The sequence below is a fragment of the Alosa sapidissima genome, chromosome 3 (assembly GCF_018492685.1).
Source record: "Alosa sapidissima isolate fAloSap1 chromosome 3, fAloSap1.pri, whole genome shotgun sequence".
Lineage (NCBI taxonomy): Eukaryota > Metazoa > Chordata > Actinopteri > Clupeiformes > Clupeidae > Alosa > Alosa sapidissima.
Window position 1 is genome coordinate 26,269,455 of NC_055959.1, and position 19,797 is coordinate 26,289,251.

Consider the following 19,797-nt stretch of genomic DNA (forward strand, 5'->3'; position numbering starts at 1 on the left):
AATATGGTTGGTCAGAATGCATCCAATGACAGAGCTCACCGACCGCGTGTTTGTGAGGTTGGTGAAGAGCTACCTGTGGTCTGGAGGTATTTTCAGTAAACATGAGAGAGACAGATGCTCACTATGGCTACCTATATTCTACAAATCAAACGTGTCTTTCAAGCATCTTCCTGCTGGGAAGATTCACTGAGAAATGGGAAGCAGTAGAGGTAATACAGTGGAAGCAGTGATGAGAAATGAATGTCGGCTTGTCACACTGGATTTAGGGTTTTCAAATATCTGTGGAGGATAAATGAGAACACAATGATATGGTCGAGCCTTTATCACCTTTAGGCATAAAATGATCATTTAACAGGTGGTTCCTCTAGTGACCCGTGTTACTATGCGGGAAGAAACACTCACGAGACACAGGTAGATCACACAGTTATTTATTGTAAATGCAGGATAAGTCAGAAATGAATAAAACATGTTCTACCATCTGTTTTGAGCCAGAACTTAAATAATAATAGTAATGATGATAATACATAATTCTGGTGAGAATGCAACATACGAGTAAGTAACGTCTGTGTGGTGGTACGGAGTCCATCAAGGAGAGAGAGAGAGAGAGAGAAAGAAAGGAGCTTAATGGATACGACCCTGGTCATGGGCGCATGTTCTGTGTATGATGCAATTTAAAACAATGTAACCAGTAGAGGGCACCACATACCTCTCTGTAGAGCGTGCGTGTGTGTGTGTGTGTGTTGTGTGGGGGGGGTGTGTGTCCTTAAATCGTCTCTGGTGACAGGCAGGGGAGCAGGCCAGAGTGGTGGGCCCACAGTCAGTCAGTCGGTCGGTCAGTCGGTCGGTCAGCTCCCCTCCCTCATACAGCACAGAGGGGGCAGACACTCTCAAACTCCAAGGAGAGAAGTCAGCCAGCTCATCGAATAACTCAAGTTCATTTAATTGTTCTTCAGAATTCTTCTTTTCCGCAGTGATCAAGTGTACTCAACAATCATAAACAATAATAATAAAAAAAAAAAACACACAAATTACAAAAGAAAGATAACTAACTCTGATCTGTGCCTGTTTCCATGCAATGCCAAACAAAAAAAGTTAAAATTGACAACACAAAGAAAGAAAAAAGGATCAAAAAGCAGAGAAAAAAAGGTTAATAAATTAATACATCTGCAATGTGTCTTGATAACACACAACCTTTGACAGGTTAGAAATGGCTTGGTGTTGGTAGTCTCTCCCCTGGGTAGTGTGACAATGCGATCCTCCTTTCATGACCTTTCACCTCAGAGACAATGAGTGTGATCTTAGGTATATTCAGAGCACTATATACAGTTTATAAACATGGAGGTCAGTCCCATCTGAGCTGAGAACCCTGTACTGCCACAGCTACCTGCAATTCCTCCTTGTTCTGGGCGCTCGAATACTGGCCTGAGAGCAGTTTAGACCTGCCTTTAGAAAAACCAGCAGATGGCGGGGCTAACCAGGAAGGCAACTGTACTGCAGCTGTCAGCAGAGTTCGAAAAATGCCCTTTTTAATACAGATGATGGTGGCTTTTTGTCAGGCGCATGGGTTCCAATAAGCCTCCGAAGAAAAATAGTTGCAACTTTTAATGTTCTTTTTTTCCATGTCAAATATATATACATATATGTATAGAAAAAAATGTAGCTATGTCTATGATTTGCAATGTTTCTAGTTAAACTTTGACTCAACCAGGGGCACTAGGATGAAGAGGAGGGAAGGATTAGATGGGGACGGGCTGGGGGGAGGGGGGGGTGTTGTAGTTGCGGAGGGGTAAGAGGGGAGGGGCAGGGTGAGCAACACACAGGTGTGTGTGTTGACACTGATCACCGCTGCTTGAGGATGGCCTTGTACATGGCAAAGCCCAGCACGGCAAAGACGGTGGCACCCAAACTCGCCCGCAGCCAGAAGGTGGAGTTCTTCAGGTCAGCCTGGGTCATGTGTCTAGAGAGAGAGAGAGAGAGAGAGAGAGAGAGAGAGAGAGAGAGAAAGAAATTCACATAAAGTTAGACCAATGGGAATATTCTGTACATTCGAACTCTTGTCACAAATGAAAATGACCAACTTTTTTGTCCAGGGGAGAATCTTTCTTTAGGGTTAGTCTCTAGTGATGGACTGAGGAGAAGGGCTTTGCTGGGTTAAACTAGCAGTTCTAAAGTAGTGCTGCAGGGCTGAGGAGAGCATGGAAGAGGGGCTGTTGTGGCTTTGCTGAATGGACAACAGTATGAGTAACGGCAGAGAGAAGGAGCCTCAGAGGAAGGGGGGACACGATGACAAAAGAAAAGACAGAAGTGGTTAGAGAAGCAACGTGTTCACAAGATCTCGAGCGGCTTTGGGCCGTCTTCCAGTGGACAGACATCCTGTCCAAACCTCCTCCGGCATGACCAGGAGTTAATTAGTCAAACTGCCAGTGAAGCACATGGTCACACAGTGAAGCACAACTCCTTCAGCCACTCAGACTGCATCGCAGTGGCCTCCTAAAGACCCATGACCACAGATACAGAACCCAAAATCTGTTTCTTTTCTTTTTTTTGTTAAACAATCAGAACCCAACAATAGGAAACCTATTCCTCAGATAACTCAGGATAGGCAGGTGGCTTCCTTGAAACCCTTAGAAGGGCCATACAAATAAACACAACCATAAGGTTCACCGTCAGCCTCGGGATCATTTGACACGATTCAGAAGGCTAGAATCTACGTTAACAAAATGATGGATGGCTTCAGTTAGATCACTGTCTTTTTATCTAGGTGAGTACTAAAACTAGGAATGTTTTCAGCTGAAAACGCCACAAAGTCAAGTCATCTAGTATTGTCCACAGAGTGGCAGCCCTGAGTGTACTCCCTAGATATGCACTGATGAACTTGTACAGACGTTACTTGCACATCCCAAGAGATGTGTCTTTTGAATGGGAGCGTTAGTTTCACACTGCCTACCGGGGAGAGACGCAGACGTGAGTGGCACATGCCCCAGCAGGCATCACCATTACCTGGGCATAAAGGGATCGACAGACGACTCCATGTAGATGGACTCCTCTACATAGGTGACCTCGTGCACCTGGTGGATGAGGCTGGAGTCCTCATCAGTCAAGAGGCATGCGCCCAGGTGCTCGACATAGGGCCGCAACCTTACACACACACACATGCACAGGAGGCCGGTTCAGCAGGCCCCAAACCACAGAGGTAATGACACCACAGCATTTACCTTGCAAACTCCCAAAATAAACAACCACACACAGCACCCCAAACCCAAACATGCTATGCACACGCACACACACACACACACATTAGCCTATCAGGTATAGGAACACCGGTAAGCACTGAAAACACAGCACCAGAAAACCTAAAGATCTTGTTTTGGGCTATTCATCAAATTCAGACATTTTTGGTGAATATTGCATTTATTAACTGAAGCTTTACAACTTCACTGGTCTGTATTTTTCTTAACCTATCTGCACTGAACATTCTGCTTCACATGCTAATTTGTGCTTGAAATGTATATAAAATACTGAGTGATAACACAAAATGCTGGTCAGTGTGGTATTAAAGCGGGTAGCTTACATGCAGTTCTCCCAAAAAGTGCCAACATCTCTTAAACCCAACACAATACCTTTAATATAGGCTTTGAAATATTGAAGCTAGTCTGAAGCATTAAAACACACACCAGGCTTCACCACACGCATGTTAACACAGGACGGTAAGCACCCAAGCAGTCACTAACACACCAAGCATGTAGAATATGAGACACAATGAGAAGGCCCTACTGCGATTGACTATAGTTAGAGCATACGTAGTTACAAGGCAAAACCCAGCGACACCGTGAGAGAAGGTCAGTCTAATGCGCATGCCAAGAAGGCCGATTAGCATGAGGTCAATAAATGCACAGCAAAAAGGAACACAGCCATCCAAGCACATGACTTTGAACACCTATAGAGGGGAAAAAAACACAAAAGGACAAAGACACCACAATACAATGGAATTAGGTCACAATTGTATTCCAAATTACAATTCAATTCACATGTACACATTTATCTAAGGGATCAATACAGGACATTTACTGTTAACAGTAATTCAAAGACACCACTGCACTCTACACATACTAAGCATCAGACATGACACTACGATTAAAAGTAGAGAGTAGGAAACTTTGCAGAAATCTCTCAACCTTAGTAAAAACTGAACTATCCAATGAGCACCAAGAGACCATAGTCAGGTTAGTAAGGTTAGAGAATTCCTGAATGATGCAGGTTAATCCAGATTTAGCCTTTGCATATCCACGGTTCCAAATACGGTATAAATTAATCCATTCGATAATTGTAAATGGTGTCATCACTAGCTGCTCATCAAATGTACTGTTTTGTATATTCATGTTTTCACTAGCCCTATCAAAAAAACAAAATATTTATCTGTCATCTTTAATGTTTTTACTGCAAATACTCAGTAAGTGTATAAAACTGCGGACTGAATGAATGCAAACAAACTAAGCCAAACTACGTCCATTTTTAACATGTTCCAGACCATATCAAGTGAAATGGGTCATGAATGGTGAAGGGCATTTGCCAACGACAGCACACCACCAACTCAACCCCACAGCCACGTTGTTAATGAGTCCCGTGTTAGGAGCGCATGCGTTGCGTTTGTGTGCGGGATGGTGAGTGACACATGCAGATACCTCCCTAGCTAGCAGGCCAGTGGGCTTGCGTCCCCAGTGCAGGGCCTGGGTTAGCAGGACGCCGAGACTGCTGCTCCACGGCCACGAGGAGGGGGACGAACGAACAGCGCTGCAGCGGACATGGAGATGGAGAGGCAGCCATTATACACACACACACACACACACTCTATGACACACTCTCAAACAGAAAGACAGACACATGCCCCAAAGTGGACTCTATACTGCTCAACAGCACGCTACTGCTCATCCACGTCTCCTCTTTGTCACACACACACACACACTTTGTTAAATGGGATAAACTTGAGATTATTAAACCCAGTTCTTAGCAGAAACTGATCCAACTCATCATTTGGACAACTGCTGGAGATCTGCTCCATCAACCACCAAGTCAGCAAGACAAAAACCCCTCTCAACGCCAATCAACCAATCTAATCAATCCCAAGGAAGCCACCTCCACACATAAACACTCCCTACATAAGTGACCCATCGCTGCACCAGATCGTGGTTCCTCTGTGTGTGTGTTTGTTCACACACACACACAGCGCGTGGATATGCAGAGTAAAACCTGAGCGAGACTACAGCTCCCACCAAGAGAGAGAGAGAGAGCGCCAGGTCAGCAAAAAGAGCCAGTGTTAGAAAGCTAAGCTAACAGTAGAGAGAGAGAGAGAGAGAGAGAGAGAGAGAGAGAGAGAGAGAGAGAGAGAGAGAGTCAGAGAGGCTGGAGCAACAAAAAAAAGTGGGCGAGAACACGGCACAGCTCCTTGACAAGGTCCAGATAGAGAGAACAAAGGGGGATGGTGGGGGGAGGCGAGAGAGAGAGAGAGAGAGAGAGAGAGAGAGAGAGAGAGAGAGAGAGAGAGAGAGAGAGAGAGAGAGAGAGAGAGAGAGAGAGAGAGAGAGAGAGACACGAGCGATGGTGTGACTTTTGAGACCTGTTGAGAAGGGCCGTGTAGAGGGTGGCCTTGATAGAGCGCACCAGCTCAGAGTTCATCAGGTTGTGCGAGACGCAAAAGGTGCACCGGTTGCAGGCGCACATGCACCGCAACTTGGCGTGGCTGTGAAGACAGACACACACACACACACACATTCATACACAGAAGCACACATGAACATGTACACGTACGTACACACACACACACACACACACACACACACACACACACACACAGACAAAACGGCTGATCAAGATGTTGCACCATCCAGTTGGTAGTAGGGCTTATATCCCAGGGACGCCCAATATCGGGAAGTGGCTCCACATTCTTTCGTAGCACCTGATATGGGCAAAGAGGATGGGGGGGGGGGGGGGGCTGAGATAGGGTTTGGAGGTACGGGTAGGCTAGGACAGGGGACTGTGGGCAATGGGATGCCCTGGGTAAGGCTTTGGAGATCTGGGTAGGGCCATGTTGGGGACTGGTGAGGATTGGAGGGGCTTAGGTGAGGATTGGAGTTCGGGACTGGGAAGGGACAGGGTCTCAGGTAGTGGAATAAGGGAGGGTTGGGATAAAGCCAGGTACAATTGAAAGAATAAAAAAAAAATGTATGAGAACATAAAATAAAACCCAAAGGCCAATAAAACTGACAATGACAAAATGCTGATACTCATCAATGCTATGGGGCTTAGCTAAATAAATGACCAGGTCTTCGGAGAATGATCAACAGAATCAAAGTCCCATCAAAACACAACTTCATTCTGACATTAATTAACTGATGCCATTGAGAGACAGGTGCTCTACCAGGGGTGGCTTCAGACCAGAACAGCAGAAGGAGCAACACAACAAAGAAAAAGAAAGGAACAAAGGAAAAAGGGAAAAAGAGGAGAGAAAAAGAGGAGAGAAAAAGAGGATCATCAAACCCACGCATCAATGTTTTAACTAAAGCCCTGACCAGAATGTCCCTTACCCAGTCATTGTCTCTCTGAACACCTGTGGCACTGGGCATGACTGGCTCTTAGCACTAACATACTCAAATCACTGCACAATAGACTCCATTTGTGGTCGTCGTCAATTGACCTCTACGACTCATCCGGGCAGATGAGTGGAAATCGATGCAGGAAGTCAGGGATCTACTCACTGAACGCTCGTCACTCCACAGCAGGGAGACCTCAGTTAGCCCTCTTTCTCTCATCTCTTTACACAGTGCTTTCAGCCATTGTCAACTCCAGAGGAGTGATGGTGGCCAGGGTTGGCCTATGTTACTGAGTGAGGGTACAGTTAGGTTGGTCTTGGTTAGAACCACTATTTTTCTTTTCATATTTTCTGCAGAGATGCAGTATATCGTGCAGGATGAAGCGTAATGAGGATATTAAACTTTTCCCAAACGGTATTGGGTCGGTGCGAAATGCTTTTGCATCCCAAACCCCTGTAAGATAGTGGCAGACTGATGAGTCTCAAATCTCATCCGAGATAGAGAATTGGTCTGGGGACACTACATTCACTTTCAGTTTCCAAGTGGCGTGGCCAGCAGTGAAACTGAACTTAAATCGGTAGATACAACTCTTCCCAAATCATTTCAGAAGTACAGCAAACACATCTTTCCCAAATCATTTCAGAAGTACAGCAAACACATCTTTCCCAAATCATTTCAGAAGTACAGCAAACACATCTTTCCCAAATCATTTCAGAAGTACAGCAAGCACATCTTTCCCAAATCATTTCAGAAGTACAGCAAACACATCTTTCTTGTAAAGGAAAATACACGTCCATGTCCTTTAACACCGATACCATCAGCACAGCCAATAGTAGTGTCCAACAGCACTGCTAACCGACCACCTGTCTGTCATTATTATAAAGCCCACTCCATGCTGGACAAGCCGGACGGATCAGCTGAGCAGATTCAAATGTGCTGCTCACAGATTCATTTGGGATCACCCAGGCTAGGTCAGGATGCTTCTAAGTATGCTATATTAAGGCAGGTAATCACCAGTGCTATTACAAAGATTGCCATTTTGAATGTGTGGGCACTGGATGCTTTTATCCAAACTCACTAGTGTTTCCCATACATTGACTTATTTATGGCAGCCCACCACAATATCAACATTGACCACCACACATTGATTTTCCAAGTTGTACTAAATTGTGCTTAAATCTGGTTAGCATCATAACCATGCTGTGCTAATTTGTTAAAAACTATTGTATTCAAATGAATTCTGCAAACCAACCACCACAAATGGAATTCAATTCTGTGGGAAACACGGCACTAACAGCACAGGGGAGGTATACGCATATATGTATGCATGTACACATAGGTATGCATCCTCCCTGGGAAACATAAACTGTGACACATGTAGTGAGAATAAAAAGAGGAAGAAATGGAATTCTCCTAAGGAGAGCCGTTTTACTTGACCTCTAACTGCAGTGCGCATGTTTGTAGCTCCTAAGGAGAGCCGTTTTACTTGACCTCTAACTGCAGTGCGCATGTTTGTAGCTCCTCTGCTTGTGTGTTGAAGAGTACTGGGACACACTTGAGAGAGCTAATGAAAATGCAAAAAGTCAAAAATGATTCCGGTGGAAAAACAAGCAAACCTACTTTCAATGGAAAAGTTGGTAAGCTTATTCCATACACGGGCAATTGACCTAATGATGTTTTGGGGAGAAAAAGCTACTAAAAAAAACAAAACACCAGAAAAATCCAGTTGGTTAACATTATATTTTGGGAGGGATGAGTGTTCTGAACCTGGACTACACAGCCTGATGAGGGCCCCTCTAGATCCAACAGCAACACTGAGGAACAGCAGAGTGAGGACAGAGATGGGGGAGGAGGGATGGGGGAAAGTACATCAAAAATACAGGCAGGAAAACAGAGAGAGAGAGAGAGAGAGCGAGAGAGAGAGAGAGAGAGTGACGGAGAAAGAGAGACAGAGAGAGACAGAGAGAGGAATAAAAACTATACTCACGGGTACATGGCCATGGTGGTGAGTTTGGTGTAGATGTCTTTGCTTGGTGCGTCGGTGCTGTTGCAGGTGAATGGCTGTGGCGGGTGCAGCCGGTGCTTGCGGCAGAAGTCCAGTGGGGGGAGGGTGCTCTGCTGCCGCACCTCGTGCAGGTCCGACTTGGCGGCAATGATCATGCACGGCGTCTTACTGTCCATGAAGTAGCGCTGCAGGGGGGAGAAGAAGGTGATGTGTGAATGGGCAATGTGTTAACACAAAACCGTGTAGCGTGAAGGTGTCTTTGAACTATTGTTAATCTGCAACAGCTTTACAAACACACTTCATATGTAGTAAACACGATAGAAATTAATGCTAGAGATGTTTACATTAAAGCAGATTTTGACAAAAGCTAAATACATACAAAAAACAATAGGTTTATAAAATATGTATCATAACACCTCCAATTATCACACATTTCGTTCTAAAACAACAATGTTTTTAATACTTCAAAATAACATCTATCTATAAAGCAAGAAGCGTCTGTGTGTACTAATGTCTGTGGCACGCATATCTCGCTGACCGTTTGTCAGACTGATTTCAAACTTGGCAGGTGTCTTGCTACGGGCATGAGTAAGTGCAGTGCCAGATTTGACGTTGTTTGAATAAGAAATGCAAAAGATATCGTTAAATATATCGGTAAAAGAAACACACATTGGCTTTCGCCGCTAGCCACTCCCCCTCCCACACAGCACTGTATTGTAAGCTACCAGTGAGGATAGAAGCAGGGCTTTGGCAGAACTGGATCAGTGTAGGTTACACAGGTAAAAAGTTAAGCAAAGATGTGTTAACATGTCTGACCTCAACAATAAAGACCCCCTGTATGCGGTTTGCTTGCATAAAATGACTCCGAACACGCCAACACACACAGGTATAAAGTGGCTCTTCAAAATGACGTAAATACTGATGTGCAATAAACGGACACTACGGATAGCCCAGGCTACTTTGGACTGTCTTTAGACTTTGAATAAGCAAACGACAATCACAACTGCAAGGTCCTAAATTGAAACGAGCGATAATGGTCCCGAATTAAAGAACGTATCAGAATGCCACACATGCAAAGCATAACCAGCCACAAGCAACGAGTGGCAGACAGAGTGTGATGTCACTTATATGCCACCAGAGACTGTTTTTGAGTCACACCGTTGCAAATTTTATATGATAATGCATCATTCCACAAAATGGTTTGTTTTCTCGATCATCAAGTTATTTAATAGGCTAAGCAAATAGCCTTGACTCAAAACAGCTGTTAGGATTATGTCATTTTGATTTGTAAAAAATGTCACATGCTTAAATTCTGCTCACTTCACATTTATTATATTATTATATTATCTGTATTCATTATTGAATGTTTACCTGGAATTATGTTTTTCCCCATCATCCTATTTTTAAAGCCTTAAATGAACTTTACATTGTTCAGTAGCCATAGGTGTGTAGATTTGAACAAAACCTGGTTTGGTTCTTACCGCGGCTTTTACTGCCTGAAATATCCGATTTTGTTAACCACGCTCGGAGGTTAGTGCCGGCCTGGTGGGTCGTCTACTTCCACCCTTTCACACGAACGGTTAAACCGAGAATTCTCGTCGCTACTTCAAAATTCCACTGGAGCTCCAAGCGGATTTGTACACGCAGCCATACAACACTGTTTACAGCTCTTCGAGTCACAGTAAAATGTCATTTTTGGTACATAGCCAATTTAGATACACCAATGGTGTGGGTGCTTGCGTTTCTTTAGGAATCCGCCGTCTTGGTTTGTATAGAAATTAATATTAAGTGACACATACACGCAAGAGGACGGAAAGACGGGACTGGTGGTAATAGGGGGCGTTCCGATATGTTGGCTCTCAACGAAGGCGGTCACATTTTCTCTCCCTCTCCTCCCCTTATCTTCCCTGCTTTGCTCCTTTGTCTTGTCTAGTCTACTGTCTCATACTTTGAGAGACTCTCTCTGCACTGCTCTCCAAACTAAAAAATCATGGATTTGATCGACTGGTCTCTCAACGCAACTGACACCATCTTCTCGACAGCTTGGGTTCGGGGGAACCTGACTGCCCTGCCGAAACGTTCGCAGCAGGCTTCTCGATGGATGCGTGGGGGAAGTGGCGGGTCGTGTGTCTGGCGGCTCTTTCCGTGGAGGACATTGAAGATATCTACCTATTTGGAACCATGATAACAGGTTTTTTGCTGATTGGATTAGGCATTGGCCTGGTTTATCGAGGAATTCAGAAAACGGTGACAGCTGTTCAAAGCCCCATAACACTGCCTGTCATGATTGATGAAGTGGGCAGTGCTGTCGGCACCCAGACTGGGACTATCAAGCAGTTGATGGATACCCGGATGGATTTTATGGACACTAGGTTGGATAACATCATGGAGAAGCTCACTGCTTTACAAAGGCAATTGGACCAAAATGGACTAAGACAGTAGTCGTGACTGTAAGTCACTAAGACTGTAAATTGGAATACGGCTACTCGCCCCAAGACCAAATAATTACAATCTTATCTGCTTTTGGCCCACCTCAACCAGCACCTGCCTCGGCCAAGGCCGCGGCTAGAACAACAACTCCCCCGGAAAAGTACTGCAGTGAGACGCTCTCGTGTTCCTTCCCCCAGTTCCTACAGACACCTGCTGATTGTGGGCCCTGTCTGGGAACTGATCAAGGTTGTCTCCATAGCAACTTGCTGTGTTATTGCTATGACAATACTGCGGACTGAGACACTAAGATTGTGATGCCAGGCAGAGCGACTCTCCAGGCCTACACATACACGAACTCCTAAACATATATACAACATGCAGTCACCCCCACTACCCCCCATCCCTCGCCTTCGACGCTTTGTACTCCCAGTCTGACAAGCGGGTCTGTGTCCAGCGCCGAAAATGGCTGCTTGCCTGCACTGGACTCCCTCCACCCACCACTCCCCTCCCCTGTTGCAAGCCGTGTGTCTTTCATGTTATAAAGTGTACTGACCATGTGCTTATGTTGCTGAGGTGTTTTTCCCTGTTCCCACACTGTACTCCCCATAGGAGCATAGTCTGGGGGTTGCTTTTTTTCTCCTCCCCTCTCCTCATGTTATGCTGTATTTTCTCCATTATACTACATTTCGTTGTCTCTGTACTTGTACTCTGCACAATGGCAATAAAGTTGAATCTAATCTAATCTAATGATATTGTTTATAACTTTCTGATTCTATCTGTGTGATGAGATTACCTTGTAGGCCTTGGCGCAGTACTCAAAGGAACGTGGGTTGCTGACATCATAGATCAGACAGACCACATCACAGGCCAAATCTGTGTCCGACAGGAAGTCCAGGTCTGGAGACACCTCATGAAGCTAAAGCCGAGTGGAAAGCAGTCAAAAGAGGGAGAGGAGGGTAGGGGGAGCATGGAGAGAAAGCAAGATGAATGGAGTGAGGAAGAGGCCAACCGTTAGTATTAGACCCACACCACCTGCTCTCTGCACACCCGTCTGATGGATATGACCTGAACCTACCAGCAGGTACTTCTCCTGGCCGTAGACGTAGGTGGTGTTCATGGCGTAGTAGGACTTGTGATCATCTTTTATCTTCCGCTGTCGCTGAAAGATCAAACAAATAGAATGAGAATAAGAATGATCACATTTAAATGACGGACTCTTTGAGGAGACCTGAGTAGCTTCTATAGTATGTAAGCGTCACATCAGTTGTAAAAGAAACAACAAAAAAAACAGGTTGTACTTTCAGAGATATTGCAATGGTGAAAACACACAGAATATGTGTATGTATGTGTTTCTAAATGTGTATGTGTGAGTATGTGTGTGCATGCGTATCTGAGTATATACACACTTTCTATACAGCCAGGCATCCATATAGATTGTGCTTTTTGCTAAGTATAGGTAACCTAAATGTGTGTGAGTGTGCTCACCACGAGGTTCCTCTCAAGGAAAGCCTGCAGAAAGCCGCTCTTGCCACTGTTGTGTGCTCCCAGCACGTTACAGCGGAACACGCTGCGCTGCGTCTGCTTCTTCTGCAGGTCAATACGCTTGTTCCGCGTCACTGATCACACAAAGCCCACACAGCAGTTAGCAACCAGATCTACCACAAGGGGTTTCATCTTTTGCCTTCATTCAGAGACGGATATTTAGGCATACAACAGGCACACTCTCACCTGTGATAGCAGCTGCTTGAGACTCTTGTTCGTTAATGATGGAATAGCCAAGGTAGCCCAGGTACTCTAGACACCTCTGCACATCCAGGTACGTCGTTAGCCTGACAAACAAACAAAAAAAACAAACATGTCAAAAGACTAATGGGCACCAAAATAGAATCTGTCCACGGGCACATTAACAGCACAAGATAACCAAGAGCCAAAAAATGGCCTCTTATCAGGACTATAAACCTTTGCTCCTGCTGTGCAGGGGGACTCCTACTTACGTCCACTGTGATAGGTATCCCTGGTAGGTGATCCAGCCCTGCTCGTTGGTGCAGACAGTGTTGTTGACGTCAGGGCCCCAGGGCATGTAGGGGAAGACTTTGAATAGGTCCTTCAGCTCATCAGGGGACAGAGCACAGTCTCGGTCCTGCAAGGACGAGGAAATGTCAAAGAAAAAAAAGACCGAAACCCCCCCCCCCCCCCCCCCTATTCCCAAGCACCTAGCTCACAAGGCCACATTCCTGGGTTTAAAAAAAAGCCACAAACACTGCTAAACTTGTCCTGAGCAATGTTATTTATTAATCAGTAGCCAACTATCGACCACATAGTTGAAGGTGTTGTTTCATATCAGACCTACATAGAAAAACACTCACTTTGTCATGCTTGTCAAAGACACCCTGCAGGAAGAGATACGCATTGTGGTTCAGCTCTGTGGTGCAGTCTGATGGGATCTTCAGCCTGGCAGAGGAAAACAGTTAACTCCTATTAAGCAGAGCCCAGTCAGCACCATAGATCTTCTAACAGGAAGCCAGAGTGAATTCTGGGAACAGTAGTTTTTTAATGGCGTTTAGATGTGGGGCGAGTGGTGGAGAGGACTCACAGTGGAAACAGGTACTCCTGTGTAAGCTCCAGGTCGTCGTCGTAGCCGAAACGCCGCAGGACAGTCCAGGTGGTCTCGTGCCGGCCCCTCTGGATGAAGAGTGTGTGCAGGAACAGGAAACCTGTACAGAGTAGGGAGGGTCAGTTGAAATGTTGTTAGACGCAACAGAACGCCCTCTGTAGTAGTTTTAAATTTGAAGTTGCAGATGACCGATGACTTAAGAACTCACGGAATGAGTTCAAATCACATGTCCCAACTTCACCATGGTTTTTCCACTCTCCTTAGAACTGAACTGTCAGGGCAGTTGGGACGAGCTCAACTGTCTGACGAGAGCAAAGAAAAACCAGTGGGGCAGGATGGCAGAGCCCAGTGGAAGTTCACCTTTGAGTGTGAGGCCGTTGTCCTTCACTCCGTCCGTGATGTTCTTCCTTACCACGTTCTTGACGTCCTCCAAAGCCTGAGCAGCCAGTGGGATGTTGAAACACGTCCTCTGCAGATGGACACAGGCCAACAATGAGTCATGGCAGACAGTCAAACGCAACCTCCCACTGGCAAAACAGGCAAAACCCACATCCAATAATACACCTTGCAACTCAAATGTACATGCTGAGAGCAGGCTGAGAGATACTCCAGTACTCCAATACTGGGGAGATCTGGAACATTTCAAACGTTGGTGCTATAAATGCTCACTGAAGCTTTTGCCTTTTTGCCTTGTCTTTTGGATAACCTTGACATGCCATTTCCATTGGCCCACTAGTATGTGGTGCTGAGTGTAACCCATGTGCTCAACGATTCTCAACTCATGGCTCCACATAACTATGTTACCTTGCAACATTTCATGAGAAATACAAGAATGGACAGCATTGTTTCTCGCAAAGGTGTGTCAATGTCAGGCGGGATCAGGCAAGACCGGAAACAGCCCACACTTGCATTCAAGTCTACGCCCAACAACAGGAGTGCTTGTGAGCACACACCTGCCTCTGCAGTATATGTGAACTCGCACCTGGAAGAAGTTGAGCTCGTTGTCGTTCAGAACTCCATCGTTGTCGAGGTCGGACACTTTGAAAATGCGCGTGAGGGATTTGATGCACGACGGCTTCATCTGCAAACACACATGGGTCACAAAGTTAAGTGTGAATCAGGGATCTTTTCATTTCAATGATCTGTCAGTAGAAAAGAACACAGTTCACCAAGCTGGTAAACCATCATGCAGAAGCACATCTGTCTCCTCAGCGGAGTGCTCCAGCAATAGACCCTCCACTCTCACCTCCTTCTCCTCAGGACAGTAGAGTGGTCCTGTAGGGTGCAGTACAGCCTTCTGGGCATAGTAGAACAACTCGGAAATGTTCTTCAGGTTCTTGGCTGAACACTAAAGGGAGAAAAGTAGAGACATACATCAGGCAGACGACCAAGGTGCCTCGGCCAACAGAACAAGCTGAGCTGGCCAGTTATACAATAAAAAAACATTTTTAGTCGTTTGAGAACCTGGAAGCGAACTGTTCAGGCAGCTTGTGCGTGTGTTATCCAACAGTGTAATCTATTACAGTGTTTGACCATGGTACAGTTGAAGTATGCTGAGCGGAGCATTGATGGGCAAATCCACCCAGTCATGAGTTGGCCCAGTCAGACAGAGGAGATGTTTAAAAAGAGACAAGAGCTTCCTCTCCCTGTGGTGGAGAGAGTTCTGAGCTGTGTGGCTCACCACGTAAGCCTCCACTCTCGGGGTCAACACCAATTGCCCTGCTGGGACTGACGCCATCGGCTACTGTAACATGAGCCACGTGTGTGTGTGTGTGTGTGTGTGTAGCGCCAGGGTGACTGCTTAATTCCCTGCCGCTCCGCACGCCCGCACTGTGCCTTGGTCACATGATAGCCAGTCTGGCTGAAGCCCAGGTGGCACACTTGCACATCTTAGGGAGCCCTTCCTGGTTCACTTCACACAGGTGTCAGGTGAGGGACGGGGGGGCTCAACTGTCTGCTACAAAGAGCTCAGGTCTACGCTTGGACCCATTATGATGTGCCAAGAACTATTTAATTGATTAAACTTTTTTTGAATGAATAATGATCACTGACTCCGAATGCCTGCTCCAGCTTTCTAATAGCATATCAGAGTCAGCTTACCGAGTTATGGAATGGAATATCAGCTGTGCTAGATTAGTGTTCCGCCAAATAAAGTGAGGGCAGGAAAGGATTGGGCACCCCAAATCCAAACTGGGACAACAAAACAAAACACTAAGGCTATGGCCCTGGTCCAGTGGTTACTCTCTGTAGGTGGCTCTAACCCTTAAAGGTGTAGGTTTTTGAACATTCTAAGTTCCGCAACAATTGAAGGTTCTAAAATTCCATGTTGAATTTAATGAACCCAGATATTCTTTAGAACGTTCATTTCCCAACATTCCCTTCTTTAAGGGCTGAGTGGCAACCCTTGTGTGCGGTGCTGGCCCCGGCCTGGCTCACCTCCACGCAGGTCTCGATCTCAGAGTATTGGTTCATGATGGGCAGGATGGTCTCCATGCTGCTGTGCTCCACCAGGTCCGACTTGTTCCCCACCAGGATCAGCGGCACCCTGCCATGGCATTGCATTACACACAGATCATCACATTAGAAAGGGTAGCGCACACTACGTGCTTGGCTGGCTCCATGTATAAGCAAAGTTCTGCTTAAGACCCACTGCCCTACCCAAGCCAGCCCTTCTTAAAAAACAGGTTGATTCCATATAGCAGGTCAAGGAGTAAGAGAGGGCAGTGTAGTCTCTACTACACACGCAATTATACACACATTCAAACCAGTGTTAGTGTGTACTGTGTGAGTGTTTTGGTCTGTTTCCTGCTGCCCATGCCCGAGAGATAACAGCCTTCAAATACAGGAAGTGACAGGCACTTGTGAGTAGGTATGCTTAGTGGTAAAACAACATATGCCAACCAACAACAGGTGATGACCTGCTCAACATTCACACAGTATACATAGTCATCATACATCAAACTGCTACCAGGCCAAGCATAAATTCTACTGGACTTTGGAATCTCACACTGTGAAAAACAACTGCAGTAGTTGTAGCACATAACACCAAACCCAGCAACAGCAGAATGTGAATCCAACAGCATCTCAACCTGAATAGATTTATCCCCATGTACATATTTCAAGTGTCGTTGTACAGTTTAAAACACAGTGAAGATACTATAAATAGCCAAGCACCAATGGCCTTTCTCAAACAGCACTTAAACCCAGCACAGCACCCATACCCCCTCATCCCACACACATCCGCACATACTACACACACACACACACACACACACACACAGCTAATCCCCTGTTCCAAATTCAAGGGTTGAAACACACCTGCTGTCTTTGTCCGTTCTGTCGTTGATGAGAGGAATCCAGTGGCTTGTCACCTATATGCAATGACACGATATAGGTCAAATACTGCCTGTAGTACTGTAGTTACTATATGAACCAAAAACATGCAGTGCTTTGTATTCAAACATATTAGCATGGGAGATGTGTACTTAAAAGAACATACCTTCTCAATAGACTTCTTGTTGTTGACAGAATAGACGATGCATATTACATTAGCCTGCAAAAACGGATCATGATTACTACTGAGTATTCCAAAGTCAATTGTCCATTCAGACTACACTTAAAAAAATCACCCATTCAGACTACACTTAACAAATTCAGCCAAATAGGATATACCCACCTTGGAAATTTCTTGGTATAACTGTTCATCTGACTGCTCAGCCTCTGCATGGAAAAATTATGAGAAATTCTGAATAGGCATATAACTATGCAATGAAACTGGTGTGCTCAATCTGGCAAACTATTAGATCATCCTACAATTTAGAATATTCTTAAATATAAAGACTATTTGAATGAGCCTCTATTTTTTCCCGATCTCATACTGTATGTCATGTGTGTTCTGTCCTGGATCACCACTGTTACCTGAATAGTCCACTATGTGTGTGGGCACTCTTTCTGGTGTGACATCTGCTGGAATGGTAATCTCTTCGGCACGCAGGGGAACCTGACAGAGAACACTGGTGAAACAGGGCTAGAACAATGTGGTGTCCAGGCTACCAGACTCAAATGAGAAGTTCTTAGATGAATGAGCAGATTCTTTACCTCGTCGGGGAACTCCTCACTGACCAATGACATGATCAGTGATGTCTTCCCCACTTTGGCTGCATTGGAAAGTAGCAAATCACTGTTAGATATGTTATTCAAGGGAATTTACTAGAACTATTCGTAGCCTGTGTAGGTGGTAGCCTATGGCTGAGAGGAGTTAAGTGACAAAGTACTACTGCAGGGCAGGCCATAGTACAAGGGCCTCGTTGAGTAATTCAAGAGTTTTGGAAAGACTCACACGTGTGAGTGCATGTCTAGTCTATTTATCAGCAAGGATGAATGCGTGTGTTTGGGTGCACAGATAGTGTACTATTTCCTCAGTGATGTATCCTAAATGTCACATGCTAAGTTGTCTTAACCTCTGGATAACTGGAGAGGTCTTCGCCCCCTAACAACTGCGAACACGTTACACACGTAGTTTGGCAGCCCGGTTGGAACACTGGCAGCTGAAAAGAATCAAGCCAGCTACAGTATGTAGGCCAGACAGCATCGTCACCAAAACCGATATAAATAGTAGGCTACTGATAAACACTAGCGCCCCTGTCAAAAGGGGTCTGCGACGCTAGTGGTTTATGATGAGGTCAACATACAGCACATACCTACTGCTGTTTTGGACGGATAAAGTTGACAAGATCAAAAAAATATGTTATTTGCCACTGCTTTATGACACAAAAACACAAGCAATGATAACTGTGGTAAGCTACTCTGGCCGGTGTCCCTCCAGAACAATGCGGACATATCTAACAAGCAACCAACGTTACAGCACACGTCAAGATTTTCAGTCTCAGCTGCAGATGTTTTCTTGCTTCAAGTTACTGTTTGGACCCATGCAAAGGCATTCTGTGGGCAATTAGCTTTCTGGTTAAGTGTTGGTAAAAATGCAATTACTATCCACATTACACATCGAACTGCACTCGACTTGTCAGAAGCTAACTTAACGTACAACACTTGTATTCTCCCACATTTAACCGAGTAGGCAAGCTATGTGGGTACAGTATGACATTGAGATTATCCCATACGCTGGCTAACGCTAGCAGATGCAATTCTTGTCATAAGTTTGACATTATGCATTTTCAAGAAATCGTACAATTAGTAACGTCTACGTTGTTTTGCGCCATTTTTTTGAAAATCAATGAGGTTCGTACAAAATCTTACGTTGTCTCTAACGATACTGTCAACTGCTATTTTGCTGGAGCAACATCCAATCGCTGGACAATTATCTTATGAAAGTGGACTTTATATATAAATAGGGAATATTTATCAAACGGGTTGATAGCTATAACGTTAACGTTAGCCATCAAACAACTTGTCTGATGGACCCAGGGCAATTGAGTCAATGACCGATTCATCCCCAAAATCTAGCTAGTCAGCTAAAATGACAAATTGTTGAAAATACTTACGTTCACCAACCAGCAATATCCTGACGTCCTTTCTCATTGCTGCGATTTTAACTCCAGGCAAAACCAGAACAATTAATTGTATCGAAAATCATCTAAGTGCTGCCCCAATGCCGCGGGGCAATTTGCCGAATGACAGGCCTGCGCGGTTCGAACCCAACCTTGTCTGTCCAACAGCGGCGCTGGGCTATCCTAGCGAATTGTGTTAGCTAATGTTAGGACAAAACGGACAGAGATCTTGCTCTTTGGTCTTGTAATAAGAGCCCCTAAATTAAGCGTTTCACCGTTATATCTCAAAACAAATTAAGGCTATAGACACAAGCATGAATATAATAAAAAATATGTAAGTCCATCATCGTAATTCCAATTTCATAACATTCTGCGTTGAACAGTCTAAGCGCACGCCTCCTACGGTTGACCTCCAACAACCGGCAACTACGGAAACTTCAGATGGACAAAAAGACGCATCGGGTTCACTCTTGATAACACCTTATCAAGTAGGTACAGCGTCATCTACTGATATGGAGTGTGAATAACGAAATATAACTGGACATCCGTATGGAGTGACAGTGGAGAAAGAAACTTGTGGAGTGAAGTAATATCCCACTAGGACTCGTTAGTTGGAAGTTTATGTTATAGGCTACTACACAATATGTGATATAT

At 45.0% G+C, this 19,797-nt stretch overlaps 1 protein-coding gene across 9 annotated transcripts; it reads right to left on the reverse strand.

The window, feature by feature from the left end:
- Window positions 1-412: 412 nt before the first annotated feature.
- On the reverse strand, window positions 413-19,603 carry rhot1a (ras homolog family member T1a). Of its 9 annotated transcripts, none has more exons than XM_042085757.1 (21): window positions 19,138-19,603; window positions 17,735-17,793; window positions 17,555-17,636; window positions 17,313-17,356; window positions 17,136-17,189; window positions 16,955-17,007; window positions 16,073-16,181; window positions 14,883-14,984; window positions 14,619-14,717; window positions 13,997-14,105; window positions 13,616-13,736; window positions 13,389-13,473; window positions 13,017-13,162; window positions 12,751-12,851; window positions 12,508-12,638; window positions 12,098-12,181; window positions 11,816-11,938; window positions 8,575-8,777; window positions 5,615-5,737; window positions 3,001-3,138; window positions 413-1,957 (listed from the first exon to the last, which is right to left on the reverse strand). In XM_042085757.1, the coding sequence occupies exons 1-21, from the start codon at window positions 19,172-19,174 to the stop codon at window positions 1,840-1,842; spliced, it is 2,121 nt and encodes a 706-aa protein (XP_041941691.1). In that variant the 5' UTR covers window positions 19,175-19,603; the 3' UTR covers window positions 413-1,839. The 9 variants fall into 9 exon arrangements, with proteins under 9 accessions (XP_041941691.1, XP_041941692.1, XP_041941693.1 ...); XM_042085758.1 differs by lacking the exon at window positions 5,615-5,737 and adding an exon at window positions 4,687-4,791 and having other exon boundaries at window positions 19,138-19,602; XM_042085765.1 differs by lacking the exons at window positions 413-1,957; window positions 5,615-5,737 and adding exons at window positions 4,687-4,791; window positions 8,355-8,401 and having other exon boundaries at window positions 3,014-3,138; window positions 19,138-19,598.
- Window positions 19,604-19,797: the final 194 nt, after the last annotated feature.